Source organism: Rhincodon typus, chromosome 23 (genome assembly GCF_021869965.1).
Source record: "Rhincodon typus isolate 14 chromosome 23, sRhiTyp1.1, whole genome shotgun sequence".
Taxonomy (NCBI): Eukaryota; Metazoa; Chordata; class Chondrichthyes; order Orectolobiformes; family Rhincodontidae; genus Rhincodon; species Rhincodon typus.
This window is the reverse complement of record NC_063354.1, coordinates 32,215,757-32,237,593: the sequence shown is the minus strand read 5'-3', so window position 1 is coordinate 32,237,593 and position 21,837 is coordinate 32,215,757. Positions and strand designations below refer to the sequence as shown.

General features: G+C 38.3%; 1 protein-coding gene across 1 annotated transcript in view; it reads left to right on the top strand.

The window, feature by feature from the left end:
• LOC109927178 (protoheme IX farnesyltransferase, mitochondrial) overlaps positions 1–21,837 on the top strand; it is a 117,666-nt gene that overhangs the window by 10,758 nt on the left and 85,071 nt on the right. Inside the window, exon 3 of the mRNA XM_048611125.1 lies at positions 10,663–10,787. Within this exon, the coding sequence (XP_048467082.1) occupies positions 10,663–10,787 (125 nt within the window). The remainder of the gene's footprint in view (positions 1–10,662; positions 10,788–21,837) is intronic.

Genomic DNA, 21,837 nt, shown 5'->3' with positions numbered 1-21,837 from the left:
TCAGCCGAGGACCTTCAACTCCAGAGTGGAATAAAGTCATCCACTGTGTTGAGGGACTGCTAAAGAAGAATGATTACAGATTGAATATTTTGATCTTTGCTTAAATAGTGTAATGGAAGGAGAGGTGATGGCCCTGTGGTATTATTGCTGGACTGCTAATCCAGAGACCCAGTTTCAAAGACCCGGGCTTGCATCCTGCCATGACAGATGGTGGAATTGGAATTCAATAAGAATCTGGAATTGAGAGCCTAATGATGACCGTGAATCCATTTTCGATTGTTGGAAAAACCCATCTCATTCACGAATGTCCTTTGTGGAAGGAAACTGCCATCCTTACCTGGTCTGGCCTACATGTGACTCCAGACCCATAGCAATGAGGTTGACTCTTAAAGTGCCCTCTGAGCAATTAGGGATGGGCAATAAATGCTGATCTAGTCAGCGATGCCCACATCCCATGAATTAAAAAAAAGATTTTGAAAGGTGCTGCCTGTATTATGGATTAAACTGTTACTAAAATAAGTCAAATGAGTTTTTCCCTTTGCCAACCTCTGTCTTTTCTGATCCACCCAGTTTCTAAAGAATACAGTTTTGCTATCTGTTTTGATTTGTGTTTTTATAACTTTCCTGGAGTGCATTTTTATTTTGGGGATTCTTTCTGTAAGAACAAGAACTAGTTTAGGCCATTAAATGTTGCAGAGTATGCTTTTATGACTGCACTAGTCTTTCATTATATGGTATTTATCATTAAAGGCTGTGTCAAATTACAGAGAAGTCGAGGCTACAATGTTGCCACTGTATTAAGAGTTTCATGTTTTAGCATAACCATGTGGGTAGAGATCAGAGAGTTGTGCTCACTCACCTCTCAATTTTAAAATACATGGTTGTTGCTGAAACAAAAATAAAATTATCTGTTACTCTGACATTCTGGAAACATAAATATTGACGATGAAAAGGAACATGGTGTTGCATGAAATAAACTGCATCATCCCACACTGTTTTGTATGGGATAGCTCATATTTGTTATCAGTAAGTGTTTGGATGAAACGGCCTTCCCAGTGTTTCAGAGCTTTGCCAATCACCTTCTATGGTTCCAAATCTTTCCAGAATTTGCTCCGGAGAACATGAAGCCTTGCTGTTACTGTTGGATTAACCTTTGTGACTCTTCTATAACTGGAAAACAAGGGTGTTCTGCAACATTGCTCACTGATATAGCAAATGCACACGACATGAAATGAGTCTTTTTAAAAAACAAAATAGCTTGCACTTACTGTGCCTTTTAATGCTCAGAGTGCTCTGAAGAAATTCTCAAAGATTTCTTTATCAGTATAGTTTTTGAAGGCTACTACTTCTCCCTTCTATGATTTAAACATGGATTTTCTAACATAGTAGACAATTCATGTAAGAATTGCATGTATTTCCATGAATTCTTCCATGTAGTGTTCTCAGTCCAACCATCTTCAGCTGCTTTCTCAATGACCTTCCCTCCAAGGTAAGGCCAGAAATGGGGATGTTCACTGATGATTACACAACGTTCTGCACATTCAGTACTTGGACTCCTTAGACATGGAAGCAATCTGAATCCATATGCAGCAATACCTGGACAATATCCAGGCTTGAGTGAATACTTAACAAGTAACATTCACACCACACGATCATCTTAAACAAGAGAGAATCAAATTTGATGTTCAAGGACACTCTGATACATAATACCATCACTATCAACAGTCTGGTGGTTACCACGATGAAATTGAGACAGACCAGCCATATAAATACTGGATATATAACTAGATCAGATGTTGACAATTCTGCGATGAGTAACTCATCTCCTATCCCCAAAAGCCTGTCCACCATCTGTAAGGCTCCAATCAAGATTGGGTTGGAAATTCTTCCCTGTGTTTAAAAGGCGACATTTTTCTCTTCAGGGACTATAAACTAAAATAGAGGTTGGACTGCTGTAACTGAAATACCAGGAGAATTTTGAAACTTAAAAATCAATTGTATATTTTTTGAACTGTGTGATGCAGTGTTGTTATTTGAAGCAGAAAGAGGAAGAATTCAAGTCTGAGCAGCAGCGAAAGTTTGTCGTTAAGGAAATACTGCCTGACAGCTGCCCTCTGGTTGTACTGCTGAATGTCAAAAAGCTGTAACACCAGGAGGGAGTGGAGAGAAATATATAGGGCCTGAAGCAGGAAGCAACTATCTCTTCCCCTCTCTCTATGTGTGGAGGGAAAAAAGCAATACAAAGCGGCACCATGACACAGTTGTTCGCACCACTGCCAAACAGTGCCAGGTACCTGGGTTCTGTTCCAGCCTTGGATGACTGTCTGTGTGGAGTCTGCATGTTCTTCCTGTGTCTGTATGAGTTTCTGCTGGGTGCTCTGGTTTTCGCCCACAATACAAAGATGTGTGGGTTAACTGAATTGGCTGTTAAATTCCCCCTGTAGTTTCCAGGGATATGAAGGCTAGCTGAATTAGCCATGGTAAATGCAGAGTTATGGGAATAGAGTGAGTGGTTGAGGAGGGGAGCAGATCTGGGTAGATGCTAATCAGAGGGTTGGTGCAGACTTGATGGGCCAAATGGCCTCTATCTGCACTTAGAGATTATACGATTCTGTGAAAAATGGAAAAGCTTAAAAGAGAGAACTCAAACAAAAAATGACCAAACTCAGCAGGTCTGGCAGCATCTGAAAAGGACAGAGAAGCAAACATTTAGTTTCTCCACCACCAATGCACAGTTATGACAGTACGTACGACCAATGAAGTGCCTTGCAATTACTCAAAATGTTTCTTGGACAGTACTATCTAAATTATTGACCTCTGTCACCCAGAAGAATAAGAGGTGTAGGCTCTCAGAGTAACACCACCTGTAAGTCTCCCTTCAAGTTTAAGAGTTAACATTTTGGGTCTGGAGGCCCTTCCTCAGAAACGAGGAATGGTCACTGGACCCAAAATGTTAACTCTGATTTCTCTTCACAGATGCTGCCAAACCTACTGACTTTTTCCAGCAACTTCTGTTTTTATTTCTGATTTACCGCCTCCCCAGTTCTATCAGTTTTTTAAAAAATGGCCAAAGTCTACTTGCTTAATCATTGAATCGACAATGTGTCCGCCTACAGACAGTAGTGTGTCATCACAAAAGACAGAAAATTTAACTCACCTTTTACAGAAGTGTATATGTGTTTGTGTATTTCAGGCCCTTGAAGGGGTATAATTGTAAATAGAAATTCTTTTCTCAGCTTTTAAAGTTGTGTCCACCTTGCGTGAATTGCTTTCATCTTGTATAACAGTCAGTCAGACACATTGATCACTTTGATAGTTTCAGTGAGCTTTTATACATTTCCTTGTGGCCTGTGGAACACCAGGGCACAACTATTGGCACATTCCTCTCAATTAAGTGTGACAGCTGGGTGAGTGCAGCTCCAATAACACAGAAGCAGCTTGACCAAATCCAGGACAAAGCATCCTGCTTGATTGATACCCCATCCACCACCTTCAAGATCTACTCCCTTTAGCACCCACGGATAGTGGCATCAGTGGCGGCAGTGTGTGACATTTACAAGATGCAATCACTCACCAAGCCTGCTTTAACAGCACCTTCCGAACCCACAACCTCTACCATCCAGAAGAATAAGGCCAGCAAATGCATGGTAACATCATCACCTAAAAGTTCCTCGCCAAGTCACACATCATCCTGACTTGGAATTATGTCACTGTTCCTCACTGTTGCTGGTTCTAAATCCTGGGCTCACCTCCTAACAGCTCTGTGGGTGTACCTACACACCAAAGACTGCAGAGATTCAAGAAGGTAGTTCACCATCACCATCTCCAGGGCACTTCGAGATGAATAACAAATGTTGACCCAGTAAGCGATGTTCAAAATACATTTTTTTTTGCCTTTGGCATCGTTTCAGTTACAATGGCAATATAAGACAAATCAAATTTTCAGTATGTTAAAAGGGAAAGATTTGTATTTATATAGCTGCATTCATGACCTCAGATGTCCCAAAGTAGTTTTAAAGCCAGTAAATTTTACTTGAAATGTTTTCACTGTTTTAATGTACATAAATATGGCATCTGATTTACACACAGCAAGGTTCCACAAATAACAGTGAAGTGCATGACCAAATAATCTGTTTTGCGATGTTAGTTTGGAGGTAGATATTGCCAAAATCAATAGCAGAAGAAGAGTGCCCCTGTTTTCACTATGGCAGCATTTACATCTCCTGCGAGTACAGATGCAGTCTTGCTTTAATGTCTCATCCAATAGCCCAGCGTAGGTCATTGTCTTGGAGAGGGGACAGAAGAGTAACCTGGTTAAGTCGTTGATTTTAATATGCTTTCAAACGTTTTAAATTTCTATATTTGGACTCGTAAACAGTGAGGAAAATGATCTGTTCAGAGGAGGATTTTTTTTAAGGTTGAATCAATTTAAAATATTAAATAGTAGTCAGGAAGCAACCTGAATTAAAACTGTTTTGTTTTGGACAGTAATAATAGTCCAAGCACCCATTATTTTTCTTGCATTGGATTGTGTTTGCTTCAGCAATACATCTGGATGTAAGGAACATCTGTTTTCCTTAACAGGGATCCATCAAAAAAGTTTCACTTACAATGATTGTTATACCTTTTGAGTGCAATTAATTTGGTTATTTTATAATTTGATGTTTTTATTCATACTTGTAGTTTGAATCAAAGTATGCCATAAAATTCATTTCAGTGGAATGCAAAGGGATTGTTCTAGAAGTTTCGCTTATTATGTCACTCAAAGTATATGGTGCTTCTGTTATTTTATCATTTATAATAATTAACTAAAAGGATCCATTAAAACAACTTAATTGCTATTAGAGATAGTAGGAACTGCAGATGGAGAATCTGAGATAACAAGGTGTAGAGCTGGATGAAAACAGCAGGCCAAGGGTCAAGGCCCGAAACGTCAGCCTTCCTGCTCCTCTGATGCTGCTTGGCCTGCTGTGTTCATCCAGCTCTACACCTTGTTATCTTTAATTGCTATTAGAACTGCATTTATGGGGTGAAATACATCTTTCAAGGTCAGTGGTGGCAACTAAACAACTGACTTGTTCTCCACTTGCCTGTTATACAGATCAGTTTTGTAGGCAAAATTATTGTAACAAATGAACAAAACAAATCTAAGTTTGACATTTCATGAATTACCCTTCTGTCACTGGCCATGTCAATTACAGCATAGCAACTAATTTTCCCATGTTCAAGGAATGTTAATGGAAAAGGCCAGTTTCATGATGTGACTTTTTGTTTATCAAGTCATTTTTATTCATTTGTTTCAAAACTACTAAATTAATCTGTATCTTCTGCACTTTATTTAACGGATAATTTCATTGTTAAAGTGTTTTGCAACGAGCCCATAAGTAACGCAGAGGGAAAATGCCTTAACTCTTAACTCGCTCTGTACAATTTGAAGGCGCCTTCTCATCCCCCTTTCTACAGAATGTAACAGCAGAGCGTCAATGGATGAGGTTAGCAAATTTCGAGTTAATGACTTCAGCTAAATGCACCAGAAACTGATATTAAGTCATTGATATGGAAACACTAAGACTCGGAATAATCGCTGCTGAAGTTGTTACCTGAAAGCTGTATGTGGGAACACGTGCTCATAACGCAAGGTTTAGTAATTGTACTGTGACTGGGCTGCACAAAACATTGAACTGTACAACACAGGAACGGGCCCTTTGGCCCACGATGTTGAGCCGAACATGATGCCAAATGAAACTAATCCCTTCTGTCTACTATTGGTCCATATCCTTCTGTTCCTTGATTATTCATGTGCTTAGCTAAAAGTCTCTTAAGTGCCCTTATTGTATCTGCCTCCATCATGACTCCTGGCAGTGTATTCCGGACTCCTACCTCTCTCTGTATAAAAAATGCGTGCCCCTCACGTCTCCCTGGAACTTCCCCCTCTAACGTTAAATGCATGCCCCCTCGGATGAGACATTTCAACTCTGGGAAAAAGATTCTGACTCAATTCTATCTATGCATGTCATAATTTCATAGACTCCTATCAAGTCTCTCCCCTCAGCCTCTATAAATGCAAGTCCTTCTTTTGTTTTGTCACTACTCTGTATTATCAACATGTATCGATTTAGCTGGTTGAACTCCATTGCAAACCTAGGGCTTCCCTACCACAATCCACTCTTATTAGAAAAAATGGATTTTAGTGTTACACATTATGTGCCATAAGAACTTCAGTGCCTGTGTCAATGTTATTTCAACAGCTAAAAAGAATACATGATGAAGGTATGTATTACAAACCTAGAAACTAATGAGTAATCTTTACTTAAATTTATGGTTTTGGTGATATCTACTTTTAACGAATTAACTGCTACCTTATTTGATTAACTTGGTAGTAAATATGTGCCAACAACAAACAATATTAAATTGCAACTGCTGAAAGAAGTTTAATAATTCATTTAGTGATTAATCTGTACTAAAACAAGATATTTGAAAACCAGAAATTTGTTGCTATCTGGTATTGGCAAAAGTCCAAGAGAGGAAATGAGCCAGTTATTTTAAGAAAAGTTAATTTCAGCAAGCTGGCACTCAGTAACAGTTAACATGCTGAGATATATAATGGGTCAAATTAGTTTAGCTATTGTCATTCCCCAAAAGGGATTTTGTAAGATTGAGAAAAGAATTTTCAGGGTGATTCATTGTTTGTTCTTATATAATTTCTACTGCCTTCTACTGACAGAAGCAGGCTGCTATTATGTCCTTTAGCATATTGATAGTGACAGACATAACACTAAAATATAGTCAGAAAAAGAGAATGAGAAAGGCTGTTTTTAATGGTCTGAATTTTGCAGCCAGTAGTAAAGGAATGCTGCTCACTATCAACTGCCCACAAAGGTTTACTGGGCTGTAGCAAACAGACTTGCTTTGAACTGGTGTTTGATCCTGCACAGTCCCCTCTACTGGACTTTGGAGAGCGGGAAAAGAAACACATTGAGGAGACAATGAATCAAGTTGAAAAATCCATGCTTGCAGCACTTGAACAATAAAGTATAAAGCAGAAAATAAACATTAGATTCAAATGATGTATGGAAAGCAAAATAAAATGCAAAAGAGGCAGAACAAGTAAAACAAAAGTCTTTTATTTAATCACCAAGCACTAATTTTCTTCTAAGGTTCCCCATATGGAAAATTACTTCTGCAAAATCAGAGATGCTGTTCAGTAATTATCACTTCTCATGCTGGCAAGACTCACTCGGTCCCAAATTCACAGTTCTAACTTTCTCAGCCATCTCAAGTTCAGAACGAGTGAGCAAGTGCAGTAATTTTATGGCAATTGCATTCATTTCACTTGGACAAACAGAGTATCTTAAACAGCAGCTTGAGTACTTGCACGATTAAGCAGCATGTATGAATGCCAGAAAGTGCTGTCTGATGTCTACTGTTTTAACGTGATCACTGTTAATTTCATTGATTATAAAATCTATCACAATATGTTTAAAATTGCCAGAAGCAATAGATGTCACTTGTATTGCCATAAATGCTGTCCAAAGCTACACCGTTGTATATCAAAGTATGAAAGTTTGACTGTGTAATGCCACCTCAGCAGCATTTTTTAATTTATCCATAAATGCAATCAGTTATTTTGATGAACCAATTGTAGAAACTTGCACAGGTTTGGGAAGAATTGCACGTATATTGTAATGTACAAGATGACTGTGGGATCAATTTCAGAAGTATGAAAAGTCCTGTTTCTTTTTATACAAACATACACCATTTTGGCATTCCAAAGTAACTGATGGAAGACTGCCTAGTTTGTGCAATTTTTCTCCCAAATGCTTCATACCAACTTGATACAACATGTTGTCTTTTTAAAAAATATGTTCTAAACTGAAGCTATTTGTTGTATTACCGTATTTATCAACTAAAATAATATTCAGAGGGATTAATTAATAGAAGCAACATTCTGGATCTTGTGTGGTTATCAGCTGTTAGAGCCAAAGCCCACACAACAATCGCCAGACAGGCTTGTTCCCTCCCAGTGGCGGAACACTTAAAGTGGTCAAGGTCATTCAACCTCTTGTCTTCGGGTAAACATCCTTCAAGGCGGATTTCAGGATACACATCGATGCAGAGTTGCCGAGCAGAGGCTGATAGCCAAGTCCGGTACCCATGAGGATGGCCTCAACCAGGATCTTGGGTTGATGTCGCAGTACAGGTGACCCCATCACACTGTACGCTCTCTCACATACACATACACTCAATTACACAAACACTTCCCCGCCCCCGTACACACACACAGTCTCTCCCCCCCCCTCCCTCGCTCTCTCTCTCCCCCCCCCCCCCACTCGCTGTCTCCGTCCCCCTCCCCCCCTCGCTCTCTCTCTCTCCCCCTCCCCCTCTCACTCACACTGTCTCCCTCCTCCTCCCTCTCTCGCACACACTCTCTCCCTCCTCCTCCCTCTCTCGCACACACTCACTCCACACACACACGCACACACTCACTCCACACACACACACACACACACACACACACACACACACGAATCTATGGAGTGTATTTGTAGATACATCAGTCAATGTGGCATTTTATAAATTCCTACTTTAGAAATAAAACCAGTCTGACCCCAAACCAAAACACAAACAGATTCTAAATAAGGCCTCACACCTAACGTGCATTGTCTGACTGAAAGCATCACCTCTTCTTTACACTGATAAAACCTTTAGTTCTCACAGGACAGCGACTTGAAAGGAATCCGGGGGTTTACATATATATATTAATCAATTAAAGCCTTCTAACTGATTAAAGATTTAACAGCATCTTAGGTTTGTCTGGTACATCGTCATCAGTGATGTGACCCTTTGCTCTTTTACTTATAAATTCTGTCTGATACTACCTCTCTCACTAACACCTGAAGAAGCTTGTGTTTTCAAATAATCTGGTGTTGTGTGATTTCTGAACTAATTCTGTACCTTGATTGGTTTCTGCTGATAGAGCTGGTACAAGATGAGCTGCTGACAGATGAGCTTTAACAAAACAATGAGAAAACAGACTGGAACAAGGGTTTATCTAAAACCAGAATGATTCCTAGCAAGCTGGTAGTAATGTGCAGATAGACAGCTTTTGTTTGTCACAGTCTTGACTTACTGGCTGAGTCTCTCTTTGACCCTGAGAGGGAGAGACTTTCTGGATTGAAGAGAAAACAGCAAGCTGGCAGGCTGGGAAAAAGAAAGATCTTTTTGAAAGATTTTTCAAAAGGAAGAGCATAACATTGTTGTGGAATTTTCTTCCTGGAATTGATTGCTGTTGGAACTTGACAAACCTGTATTATAAAAACTATGCATTTTCTGTCTCTCAGTCTCTGAGTAACATCATGGGAGATGAACTGTTTAAATCTGAAATTACACTCTGAATGACCTCAGCAAGTTAGCATTAGTCACATTTTGTGATTTCTAACAAACATAGTTACACAATATATGTAATTCTAAAACAGAATGCCAGGATTATAAATCTGTCACATATGAATATAATGTATATTTTTAAAAAAAATTTTTAAGTAATTTAAACCAAATTGAATGAAGACACTTTCTTGAGCCAGGTAACTCGCAATGGATCTCTGAGCAATATCCCCACTATCATTTTAGAGTGAGCTCTTACATCTGATGTACCATATTAAGGGACTTGTTCAAAGCAAAAGAAGATATGAAAGAGCTTTGATCAATGAATTTAGCCAATGAGGTGTTAAGTTTTACTTTAATGTTGACTGTTCTCCGCCTCTCCTCTTCCCAGAATTACATTGCCTTTAAATTATTCTGATCCATTCTTCTTGAGCATTTTGCATCTGTTTCATGCATGAAAGGGAGAAGCTTTGATTTAAATGAGGGAATTTGAACACTGAAAGATAGAAAGGTCATTGATTTTGCAGCAAGCCTGTTGATAAGGAAAATTGCTTTGAGTTATTACGTCTGAGCACCTTGAATAGCAGACGACAAAAATAATACAGTTAGAAGTAAAATCTATTGAGCTTCCTCCACCTTAATCATGGGATTTAATCAAAGCCAATGTCTGTTGCTAATTATAATAGTTTTCAAACATATAACCATTTCTGAAGTTTATAAAATTGGTCTATAGAAAGCCTATTTAGTTGCCTTAAATCACCTTTATTTTTTAGAATTCATTTTGTTAGTTCAGCATAGATGCTTTGGAGTGTTTGCTGGAAAATTGTCAGCATTATTTGTGATTTTCTGGTTGGGCTTGTGGAGGTAACTATCAAGCTTTACAATTAGACGCTTTCACCCTCAAATGTGCCAAGTGTACATGTAAAGAGAGCATCTATCTATTTATTGATTTTATAAATACATTAAAATATAATTTAAACAGAACGATTCAGCATTGCTTTGCCCAGACTGTAACTTCTCCACTCGTGGCATCTTTTTGATAGGAATATCTCTATACCACGACTCAAAATCCAACCTCATACTGCATCTGGAAAGGGCATTGAAGATGTACAAGCCACATTAAAATGACATAGTCACAGAATAAGGCATAAAGAATGTTGATTTTTCCAAACATTTTTAAAGTCAGAACTTTCTTAAGTTACGATCAGAAAAGCTCTCAAAACTAGCTTCTTTTTGAAATTATAAATGATTTCCTCTCTTCCTGTTTCTCGTTTCTTTCAGCTTTAGTTGCAACAACTGCATCTGCTGGATTTGCAATGGCACCTGTACCCTTTGACCTTGGCTGTTTCCTTCTCGCCACTTTTGGAACAGGCCTTGCTTCCTGTGCTGCCAACTCCATTAACCAGGTGAGTTATTCATTTTAACACAAACCAGGCCAAAAGCTGAACACGTTAGTACAGGATGTGAGTTTCACCACCTTTTTGGGGTAGGAAACATTTTATGGTATTATGTTTGTTAAAAGCACTTGCAAATTGGCAATCCCAACTAGTAAAACAAAATCTTCCATGCTTTTTCAGTGGAATAAAGATGATTTTATAGCCTTGCTGTTGACATGAAAGTGACAAGGAAAACTATTAAAAACTTGAAAATTTGCCAGAACTTAAATAAGCAAATGTGTATGTACTTCAGGTAGTGTAATAAACTGTAAGGTTTTTATTTTCTTTTATTTTAAATGGATTTACAGACACATGCACCAAGTCATTTTAAGAAAGGAACAGATTGTCCTTGGGATAATATTTATATGTGAAAAATGTGCTTATGTCTGATCTCACGGTATAACCATATGTGCATTTTCATAGTGTTTCATCACTGTTCACAACTGGTGCGTTTATGTCTGCTGAAAGCCCGTAGCCTTGATCACCGAGGCCAAATTACATTAATACTTATTTCTGATCTTCAGGCAATCAATCTTTAAGAAGAATATTGGCTTGAAAGAAGAGGGGTTCTTAATAATTCCTAAACCACTGGTGATGTACTTTTGAAACCAGTCACTGTTCTATAGTTCAATGCAACAGGCAGTTTGCTATCTGCAAAGTCTTAACAATAACAAAGATGATAAATGGCCTGTTGTTGATTTTGATGCTACGGACAAAAAAAAAGAAATACGCTCCGCAATAGAATATTTAGCACCTTGAGCATGCTCTGCTTTTCATTACAATCATGGTTGACTTGCTATATTGCTCCATTTTTCCAGCATTTCCCCATATCTTTGATTCCCTGAGATATCAAAAATCCAGATGACAAAACGAGACTTCCTGATTCTCTTTCAATAATGCTGTAGAATGTCTTGCTTCAACCTGAATAGGCAGACAGGATCTTTGTAAAACAACCCATTTGAAAGATGGCACATCAAATAATATCTAACACCTTCAGTGCTGCACTGTAATCAGTCTAGGGAGTTTATTCAAGTCCTGATGTGTGTGGATCCTTTTTTTTTTATTCGTTCACGAGATGAGGGCATTGCTGGCTAGGCAGCATTTATTGCCCATCTCTAATTGCCCAGAGGGCAGTTAAGAGTCAACCACATTGCTGTGGGTCTGGAGTCTCCTGTAAGCCAGACCAGGTAAGGATGGCAGTTTCCTTCCCTAAAAGATGTTAGGGAACCAGATGGGCTTTTCCAACAATCGACAATGGATTCATGGTTATCATTACACTCTTCATTTCAGATATTTATTTAATTCAAATTCCACCATCTGCCATGGTGGAATTTGAACCCGGGTCCCCAGAATGTTATCTAGGTTTCTGGATTAATGGCCCAGTGACAATACCACTAGGCCATTGCCTCCTCAGAGGATTTAAGAGATTCACCAGAGAGGTTTCAGGGACAGTGGATATTAATTGGTTGTTCGAAGAAGCTTGGGTGGATTTCCTCAAAACAAAGGAAATTAAGGAGGGATTTGTTAGAGATGTACAAGCTTATGACAGGTTTTGATAATGTAGCTGATGGAAAACTATTTCCATTAACTAATGGTACAATGACTAATGGGCACTGTTTAAGTTCTTTGGCAAGAAGCACAGGAAATTTATGAGGAGAAATTTTTTTTAGGCAATGATTTGGAACTTACTGCCCATATTGATGAAGTAAGTGGAAACAATCAATTATTTCAAAAAAATGCGTGAACACTTGAAGAAAGTAGGTTTATTGGGTTACAGGGGTCAAGTAGGATAGTGGCATTGACTGCATTGCTCTGTGGATGGGCCAAATGGCTCCCTTTGATGCCTTAGGCAAAGCAGGGCTAGGAAATGGCACTGTGGTAATGTCACTGGACAAGTAATCAAGAACACCACTCTTAAGTTCTGCGGACATGGATTCAACACTCACTATGGAAGATGGTGAAATTCGAATTTAATAAAAATCGATGTGAAAAGCCAGCCTTATGGCAATTGTAACCATTATCGATTGTTGTAAAAAGCCAACTGGTTCACTAACAATCTTTAGGAACGAAACCCTTACCTGGTCTGGCAAGTGACTTCAGACCCGTAGCAATTTGGCTGATTCTTAACTGCTGCCTGAGAAATTAGAGATGGGCAACACATGCTGGCTTAACCAGTGACATCCACATCCCATGAACAAATTTTTAAAGCACTGATTCTAGAGTTAGACTTGAATGAATGCAGAACGATGCTAACTGAATCCAATTGCTTGTTAGAAGCTTTGGATCTACTATGGTTAGCTTGGGTTCGCTATTAGTCACTCCCATAAGTAGTCCGAATGTCATGTTATTATTGGAGCTGATTCACACTGTCCACTTGAGTATAAACCTGAAGGAGTGACAATCAAACCTCGTGTGACCTGAACTGATATATTCCTGTCCTTTGTATGTATATATTTTTAGTCTCTCTGAAAGGGCTCTGTAAAAAGACTTGGTGACACAGACTGGCTAAGTATCTTGATTTCACAGGTAAACACACAGAGTAACACTTCGAGAAAATCGAGCATACCTAATTTATTCAATGCTGCTTATTTTGTAAAAGTAGAAAATGTGCATTAGTGTATCAGCATAATGACTCAAACAAGGCAAGTTCTGAATAAACTTCAGTCTTTCAAACTTTTTAGTCTGTGGAAAGCCAAAGAACTTTCTCTTTTTAATAAAAATCTCGAGGATTGCTGAGACTGTCTCTGTGTTTTATCAAGATGTCTTTGGAGCTGGATTGAAAGGTCTGCCAGATTCCTTGCTGTATAATTGGAATCATTAGGTTTGCCACTTATTTACTTGTGTAATTATTTGCTAAGGAACAGGAGTAGACCATTCAATTCCTCAAGCCTGCTCCTTCATATAGTAGTATCATAGTTGATCTGATTGTAACCTCAAATCTGCTTTCCTGCCTACCCTGATGAGCTTTCACACTGTTGCCTAACATGAAAAATCCAACTCTACCTTCAAAATATTTAAGGATACTGCTTCGCGCCATCTTTCAGATTTCCAAAGACTCATGAACCTTTGAGAGAGAATTTTGTCTCATCTTTCTTTTAAATGCGTGCCCCTGACTTTTTTTTTTAAAACAATGGACACTAGTTCTAGACTGTCCCATAAGAGACAATGTTCAGACTTCTCAAGATCCTTTTATGTTTCAATCAGCTCACCTTTTACTCTTCTAAACACCAATGGATACAAGCCTAGCCTGTCCAACCTTTCCTTATAAAACAAACCTCTGCCCACATTCCAGGTAAACCTTTTCTGAACTGTCTCCAATACATTTACATCCTTCCTTAAATAAGGTGACAATACTATGCACGGATGTGATTTTACAACTGCCCTGTAAAACTGAAGCATAACTACTTGACTTTTGTATTCAATTCCTCTTGTAATAAATGATGTTCTATTAGCTCTCCTAATTATTTGTGTTACCTTTAGTAATTCATACATGAGGACACCAATATCCCTGTAGAGCTCTGCAATTTCTCACCATTTAAATAATATGCTTTTTGATTCTTTCTTCTAAAATGGATAGTTTCATATTTTCCCATATTGTACTCCCATTTGCCACGTTTTTGCTGACCCCCATTCACCAACCTGTATCTTTTTATACGCTTCCTTTATGTCTTTTTCATAACTCAGTTTCCTGCATATCTGTGGCATGAGCAAATTGGCCACCATTCCTTCATCCAGGTCATTAGTACAATTTGTAAACATTTGAGGTCCTTGCACCAATCCCTGTTGCACATGCATTACGTCTTGCCAGCCTGAAACAGATCCATTTATTGCCTGTTCTCTGCTTCTTGTGCGCCTGCCAATCTTCTGTCCGTGCAAATATTCTAACCCTTACACCACAAAATTTTATTTTGCACAATGACATTATGTGGCATCTCCGTAAATGCCTTCTCAAAATCTAAGTTCAGTATGTCCACTGGTTCCCTTTTATTCACAGCATGTTATCTCTTTCAAGAATGCCAATAGATTTGTCAAACATGATTTTCCTTCCACCAAATCACATTAACCCTGCCTACTTGCCTTGAATTTATCCAATTTCCCTGCTGTCACTTTTTTAATAATAGTTACTAACATTTTTCCTATGACATGTAAAGCGAACTGCCCTAAAGTTGCCTGCTTTCTGAATAAAGGAGTTATATTTGCTATTTACCAATCTAGTCAGACCATCCCCAAATTGGAAAATTAAAACCAAGGCATTAATTATCTCAATTACCAGTTCATTTAAGATCCTAGGACGAAGGCCATCAGGACCTAGAAACTTGTCAGTTTGCAGCTCCAACAATTTCCTTAGTACTACTACATTGTGATTTTGCTGAGTGCCTCCCTCCCTTCCATCTTCTGCTTTGTTATTGCTTCTGGGATGTTACTTGTATCCCCTACAATGAAGACTGATACAAAATGCCTGTCCAATTTGTCTGCCATTTCCTTATTTTTCATTATTAATTCTCCAATGTCAGTTTCTTTTGGATCAACACTGATTTTGTTGACTCTTCTTTTAAAATTTAAAGAAATCCTTTCTATCTGTTTTTATGTTTCCAGCGAGTTTTTCTCCTACTCTAATTTTCTCCCACTTTATTAATTTTTTTGGTTTTTTTAAAAATTCTTGTCATTCTTATGACCTGCCACCAGCCTTTGCATAATTAAATGTTTTTTCTTTTACTTCATTACTTGTAATCTTTCTGTTTAACCACTGATGGTGGGTCCATCCCTTGGATTTTTTCTTACCCATTGGAAAGCCTCTATTTTGTCCATTCAGAAATATCCCCTTAAATGCATTGTTATCAAGGACTCTTAGGAAGGGACAGTGAGCATGAATCTGTCAAAGTCTACTTATCATTTCCCATGTTATACCTTTCTCTATGATCTTGGATCAACTGTTTGATTTACTACATCTTGCTAAATTTGTTCCCTAGCCCCACTATTTACAATAAAATCCCCGCTACTTCCCTAGTTTTGCAGCTGACGACAACACCTGCCCTAGGGTGATTCAGATATACACCATCCCATTGGTATAGATCTGATTTTCCCCGGTACTGGTGTCAGTGCCGTACAAACAGAATTCTCGTTTTTCCACTCCAGTCATTCAGGCAGCTCCCTAATTTGATTTACCCTATACAATTTGCAAATGGTTGAAGTCATAAAGCTAAGACATGACCTTTGAGGTTCAACTTTTTTTATTTGAGACTTTACTTCTCATACTGAGTAAGTAAAACCACCTCTATTGTCCTGCCTGTATTGTTGGCACATATGCAATCCATGATGCCTGCATCCTTCGCCTCCCATTTACAGCTTTGCAGTAGCCGACTTGCCCTGGTACAATAGAGGTTTGCGTTTTTGCTTTTCCTGATATTAAGTGATGAATTAAAGGTTGTGTTTTATACTTGAATTCACAAGGTCTCAATTCTAATAACAGTTCAAATTATTTGCAAACTAAAGCCTTCCAATGATACACCAATAAAGAAGTTGAATGATTTGCATTTAACTGAATGTCATATGCTTCAATCTAAATGGATGTGGCTTCTTTTGGTTTCATAGACATTTCCATTTTGCACTTCAGCTATGTGTCAAAACCTGAAGCTGGATATATTGCACTTTTTTGCTATAAATGTGTTACATGTGAATAAAGTTAGAACCTGTGATAGTTCCACTCTCTCTCGTGTGCAACAGGAACTCTTCTGGCAAGCATGCATTTAACTTGCCCAGTGTTATTTTTTCAGCTGTTTGAAAAATACTGGTTGCCAGCAGGATTGTAAATCTACAAATTATAGATTTGAGTTGTTCAAACAATGAGAAATAATTTGACTGACCACTTAATCTAAGAACATGCTAGAAAGTAACATTCCACAGCAGTAGAGTGTAAATATCTGATTGGCCTTCGTGAAACCAACTTGGTTTTAGCCAGGCAGATTGCCTTGAGCCGTAGTGCTTCCTTTCATCTCCTGGTTAAGTGACTGTGAAAGCAATATGTCAAAATATTTCTTGGTTGCTTATGATGCTGTTTCAGAACTAAATTTGAAGATACAAGTATCATATACAATTTGAGAGTAAATGTGTATCTCTAATTAGTAATATCTAAGGTTTTATTTGATAAATCACAAAATAGTGCAAACCAGAGAATAAACTTCTGAAGGCCAGTAAAGCACTTGAATGAGAATTAACTTCTCTGCAAACCTAGTAAAAATTAACACTATCAATGAAATTCTGTTCAAATACTTTTTATTAACACCTAGCCTGCAGCTCCACATTACCTTTTTTCGTGGAACTTTTGTACTTTGAGAAATTAAGCCTTCCCAATTTCCACTGTATCAATGTAATTAATATCATTCATTATGAGCAGCTTCAGTTCAAATGGCAATAGATTATCTGATTATTTACTTTGCTGTAGAATAAATTATATCTTTTTTGTGCAGTTGCCAGTCACAACTGGATTTGAAGTTTTCAATTTATACACAACTTTCTATTGACTTTTATATATTTATCTTTGGTTATTCCATAGATTCCATATAAACTTATCTTCATATAAACTTGCTATAGTCTGGTTGATAGAGGCACATTAAATTAATTTGATTGCATATTGTTGCTTCTATCGCTAATGTCACTATAGTCTTGATTACAGCTCCACCTGGATTTAGTTAGGGTGTGAAATTTTAAAAATAGCTTTCTGTAAGGATCTTGACATTTTTCCCTTTTCTCATCTATATGCTCAGCGGCATTATTGAAAAACACGACCTTAAGTTTTCTGAAGTATGTGAACAGCACCTACATTGTCATCTTCTCTCTTGGCTGCATCCATGTTACTAAATTATCAGATTGCTTGTTCAATTCTGGAGAAACAGAAATCTTCAGTTAAATGTTAAGAAGAATGAAGCTATTGTCTTTAGTTCCTGCTGTAGAGTCTGTTCCCTGGCTGCTGACTCCATGCATGTCCATGGCAACTCTCTATGAATAAGCCAAACAATTTGCATCTTAATGCTATATTTGACCGCAAGATGAAATTCTGACTGCACAACCATATCATCATAAAGACTGTCTGTTTCAAGCTGTGTAGCTTTACATGAGTGCTCTCTGCCTTGCTCATATGTTGGTGGGACCCATATCTCTGCCTTTGTAACCTCTAGACTTGAATACTTCTGGCCAACTTCCCACATTCTTCCCTCCTTAATCTTAAATTCATCGAAAGTTCTGCTATCCATAACACACATCAAATTGTCTTCTGTCATCACTCTCATGCTCACTAACTGACATTGACACCTAGATAAGCAATGCTTCAGTTTTAAAATTATCATTGTTTTCCAGTCCCTCCATGGTCTAGCCATCGACCATTTCTGTAACCTCCACTAGCCTCAAAACCGTCTTGGATAAATGTAATTCTGGCATCTTCAGCATCCTTGATTTCAATTGCTCCATGCTTGTGACCATGCCTTCAGTTGCCTTGACCCTAAGCTTCGGAGTACTCTCCATCAGCCTTTTCAAGTCTCTTTTTCTCCTTTGAACTATTCCTTAAAGCTTATATCTTTGACTAAGCTTTCAGTCACTTGCCTTAATGTGGCTTGGTGTCAAATCAGGCTTTACAGTGCTCATGTGAAGCACCTGTTGACTCTTATTACAGTAAAGGAATTACCATACATATAAGTCACCTTTTGAATCATCAAAGAATCCCTCCAAAAAGGAGGTAAACTTATATGCTGATTATAAAAGTGAACCACCAGCCTGGCTGTTGGTGGTCAGCATTTGAAAATGGCCATCAGCATCTGATGCAAAGAATGGGTTTGTTTTAAATGCCTGCACATCTTTGCAGCTCAGCACATATTGCCTGCTTGATCTTTTGCACCAATTATTTCTTACTTACAAATGAAATGTGTATTTGTGGTGTGAAAATTGAGGCTGACTACTAATGCGTGCATAGTGCCATGTCGTGGCTGTAAAAGGAGATTAACTTCCACAGAGTAAAAGGAAAGACATGATTTTAGGGGCTGGAAAAAAGAGTTGGCTTCTACACTGTAACTTGATGCAAAACGATACTTTGTTGTTGTAAACTAAAGTTCTAAAATATGTTAAATGCCTATCTCTGAATTTTAGGCAGTCATTTAATCTCACTACATAAAAACCGAATGAACTCCAGATGCTGTAAATCAGGAACAAAAACAGAAGTTGCTGGAAAAGCTCATCAAGTCTGGCAGCACCTGTGAAGAAAAATCAGTGTTAACGTTTCGGGTCCAGTGACCCATTCTGAGGACGAGTTAGCTGAACTTTTCCAGCAACTTCTGTTTTTGTGTATTTAATTTCACTGTTGAGCTAAAAGTCGTGAACTGATTAATTTTTTTGCTTTTAATGTGACCCAATTGATTTGATTGAATTAACTGGCTGTTAGTTAGCTTGTTGCTTAGAGCAGTAAGTGAAACTTTCATTTTGTGAGTAAAAACAAAATATTTCTTTTCTTTTGACTTTCTACAGAAACCCCATCATTTGTCATCAGATAGAGTGTAGAGATAACAAGGTGTAGAGGTGGATGAATGTAGATATATTTTTCAGTTGGCTACGTTCCAGTAAATCACCAGGTTTACTTGGCAAAGTCACAGCAGACAGTTTACCTCAGGTTGAATGCGTAAATAATAATGAGTCCCTCAGTCTTCCAACTTAGCACAATTACCCCAATGACATGAGCCATAATTTTACTTAGAATTAATATATGAATAGTGGAAGATCAAAGTTTGACACCCATAATAAATACTGTTAAATATAGCCACAGATCTTTTTTTTAAAGTAAGACAGGTGAGTTTGAATTGATACAGGTAGTTTGCACTACTGACTGGTTCCATAGCTGAATCGTAATTTTAAGATTACGTGAATACTCGTGATAGATCTGAGCAGCTGTATGTAGAAGTGATGGATCTCTTGCCAAGATCTTGATTCACAAATAATCATCACACTGGGAACAAAAGCATTCCAGAATGATTAAAATGAGAAAAAGTTGTTAAGGGGTAGAACAAAGGAAAGACTATCATTTAAGCCATCTTTTTCAGGTTTGTCTGTGAATTGTACTTAAAAGTACAATTGTTGTCTTTGACTGTCAAACTAGCTTTCATGGACTGATCAGAAACTCTGAAATCCTATTATTTGCTTTAAATTTAGCCTCAAGCTGTTTAAAGTTGTGCATAACAGCTTTTTAAATGGGGACATTGCCGCTTAATAGTACCACAGCATTCATTTTTTCTATTGCCCTTGCAACATCGTTCAGTGATAACCCCTTCAATTCTGAGACAAGGCCATGCAGTCAAATAAGATCATACAGTCAAAAAAACAGGTACAGGAGTAGGCCATTGAGCCCATCAAGCCTGCTGTACCATTCAATAAGATCACAGCTGATTTGATTGTGGCCTTAACTCCGCCGCCTTGTCCTGCATAATTCTTGACTTCATACTCAATCAAAAATCTGTCTAACCTAGTTTTGAATTTATTCAATCAGCTAGCTTCCACTGCGCTTCATGGAAGAGAATTCCAAAGACTAATGACGCCCTAGAGAAGAAGTGCTTTATAAATGGGAAACTCTATCTTTTTAGACTGTGCTCCAATTCTAGATTCCTCCACAAAAGGAAAAATTATTTTAGCCTCTAACCAAAGAAGTCCACTCAGAATCTGTGTGTTTCAATACGATGGCTACTTCTAAATTCAAATGCATGTAGGTTCAACCTACTCAAACTCTCTCATAAAACAACCCCTTCATTCCAGGATGGTTAACCCCTTCTAACTGTCGCCAAGGTCAGTATATCCATCCACAGTGCTACAGTTGCAATCTCTCAAATGCTTAGTACAAATGTAATAAGACTTTTCCACTTATATATTCCATCCCCCTTGAAATAAAGGAAAGCATCCTATTTGCCTTTCTGATTACCTGCTATACCTTTATGCTAACCGTTTGTGGTAATGCCAATCCTTCTGCATTGTTGGAATTCACACCTTCTACTTCAGTAACTACCTACCACAAGAGCAGGTAAAAATTAGGTTTTGGGGAAGGAAAATAATCTAACCAGTTCCAGACTACCTTATTGTCAATCCCGTACTAACACAGGAAACTCAGTCACTGGAAATATTTGAAATTGATAAGAAGTATTGAATAGGCTGTTGGTACTTAAAAATCAATAAGGCACCGGACCGGATGAGGTACATCCAAGGATATTGCAACAGTGAGAGTGGAAATTGTAAGGGCACTAGCAATAATCCGTCAATCTTCCTTCGGCTCAGAGATAATTTCAGAGGACTGAGAATTGCAAATGGAAACACAACCATAAAATCCCTACAGTGTGGAAGCAGGTCATTCGGCCCATTGAGTCCGCACCAACCTTCCGAAAAGCAATATTTCTTATCACTTTCAAATATCTCCAGTGACTGAGTTTCCTCCTCTCCTGTGTGCACTTTTTTCCTAATCTTAATCTCTTTTTTTTTTCATCCAGTGTAGTCTGCAATTTTTTTGTTTTACCCCTCCCTTGGACTGTGCCTTAACTGTGCTCAGCCCATCTCTTCTTCGAAAATAGTATGAACACTTTTCAAGGTATTACTTTATTTCTCCATGTTCTCTAGCTTCCATACCCTTATCTACAGTAAATACTGATGCAAAATACTCGTTTATCATAGAATCATAGAATCCCTACAGTGTGGAAACAGGCCCTTCAGCCCAACAAGTCCACACCGAGCCTCGCAGCATCCCACCCAGACCCACCCCACCAATCTACACATCCCTGACACTATGGGCAATTTATCATGGCCTATTCACCTAACCTGCCCATCTTTGGACCGTGGGAGGAAACCGGAGGAAACCCACGCAGACACGGGGAGAATGTGCAAACTCCGCACAGACAGTCACCCGAGGCTGGAATTGAACCCGGGTAGCTGGTGCACTGTGAGGCAGCAGTACTAACCGCTGAGCCACCGTGCTGCCCAGTATATCATCTGTGATTCCACACAC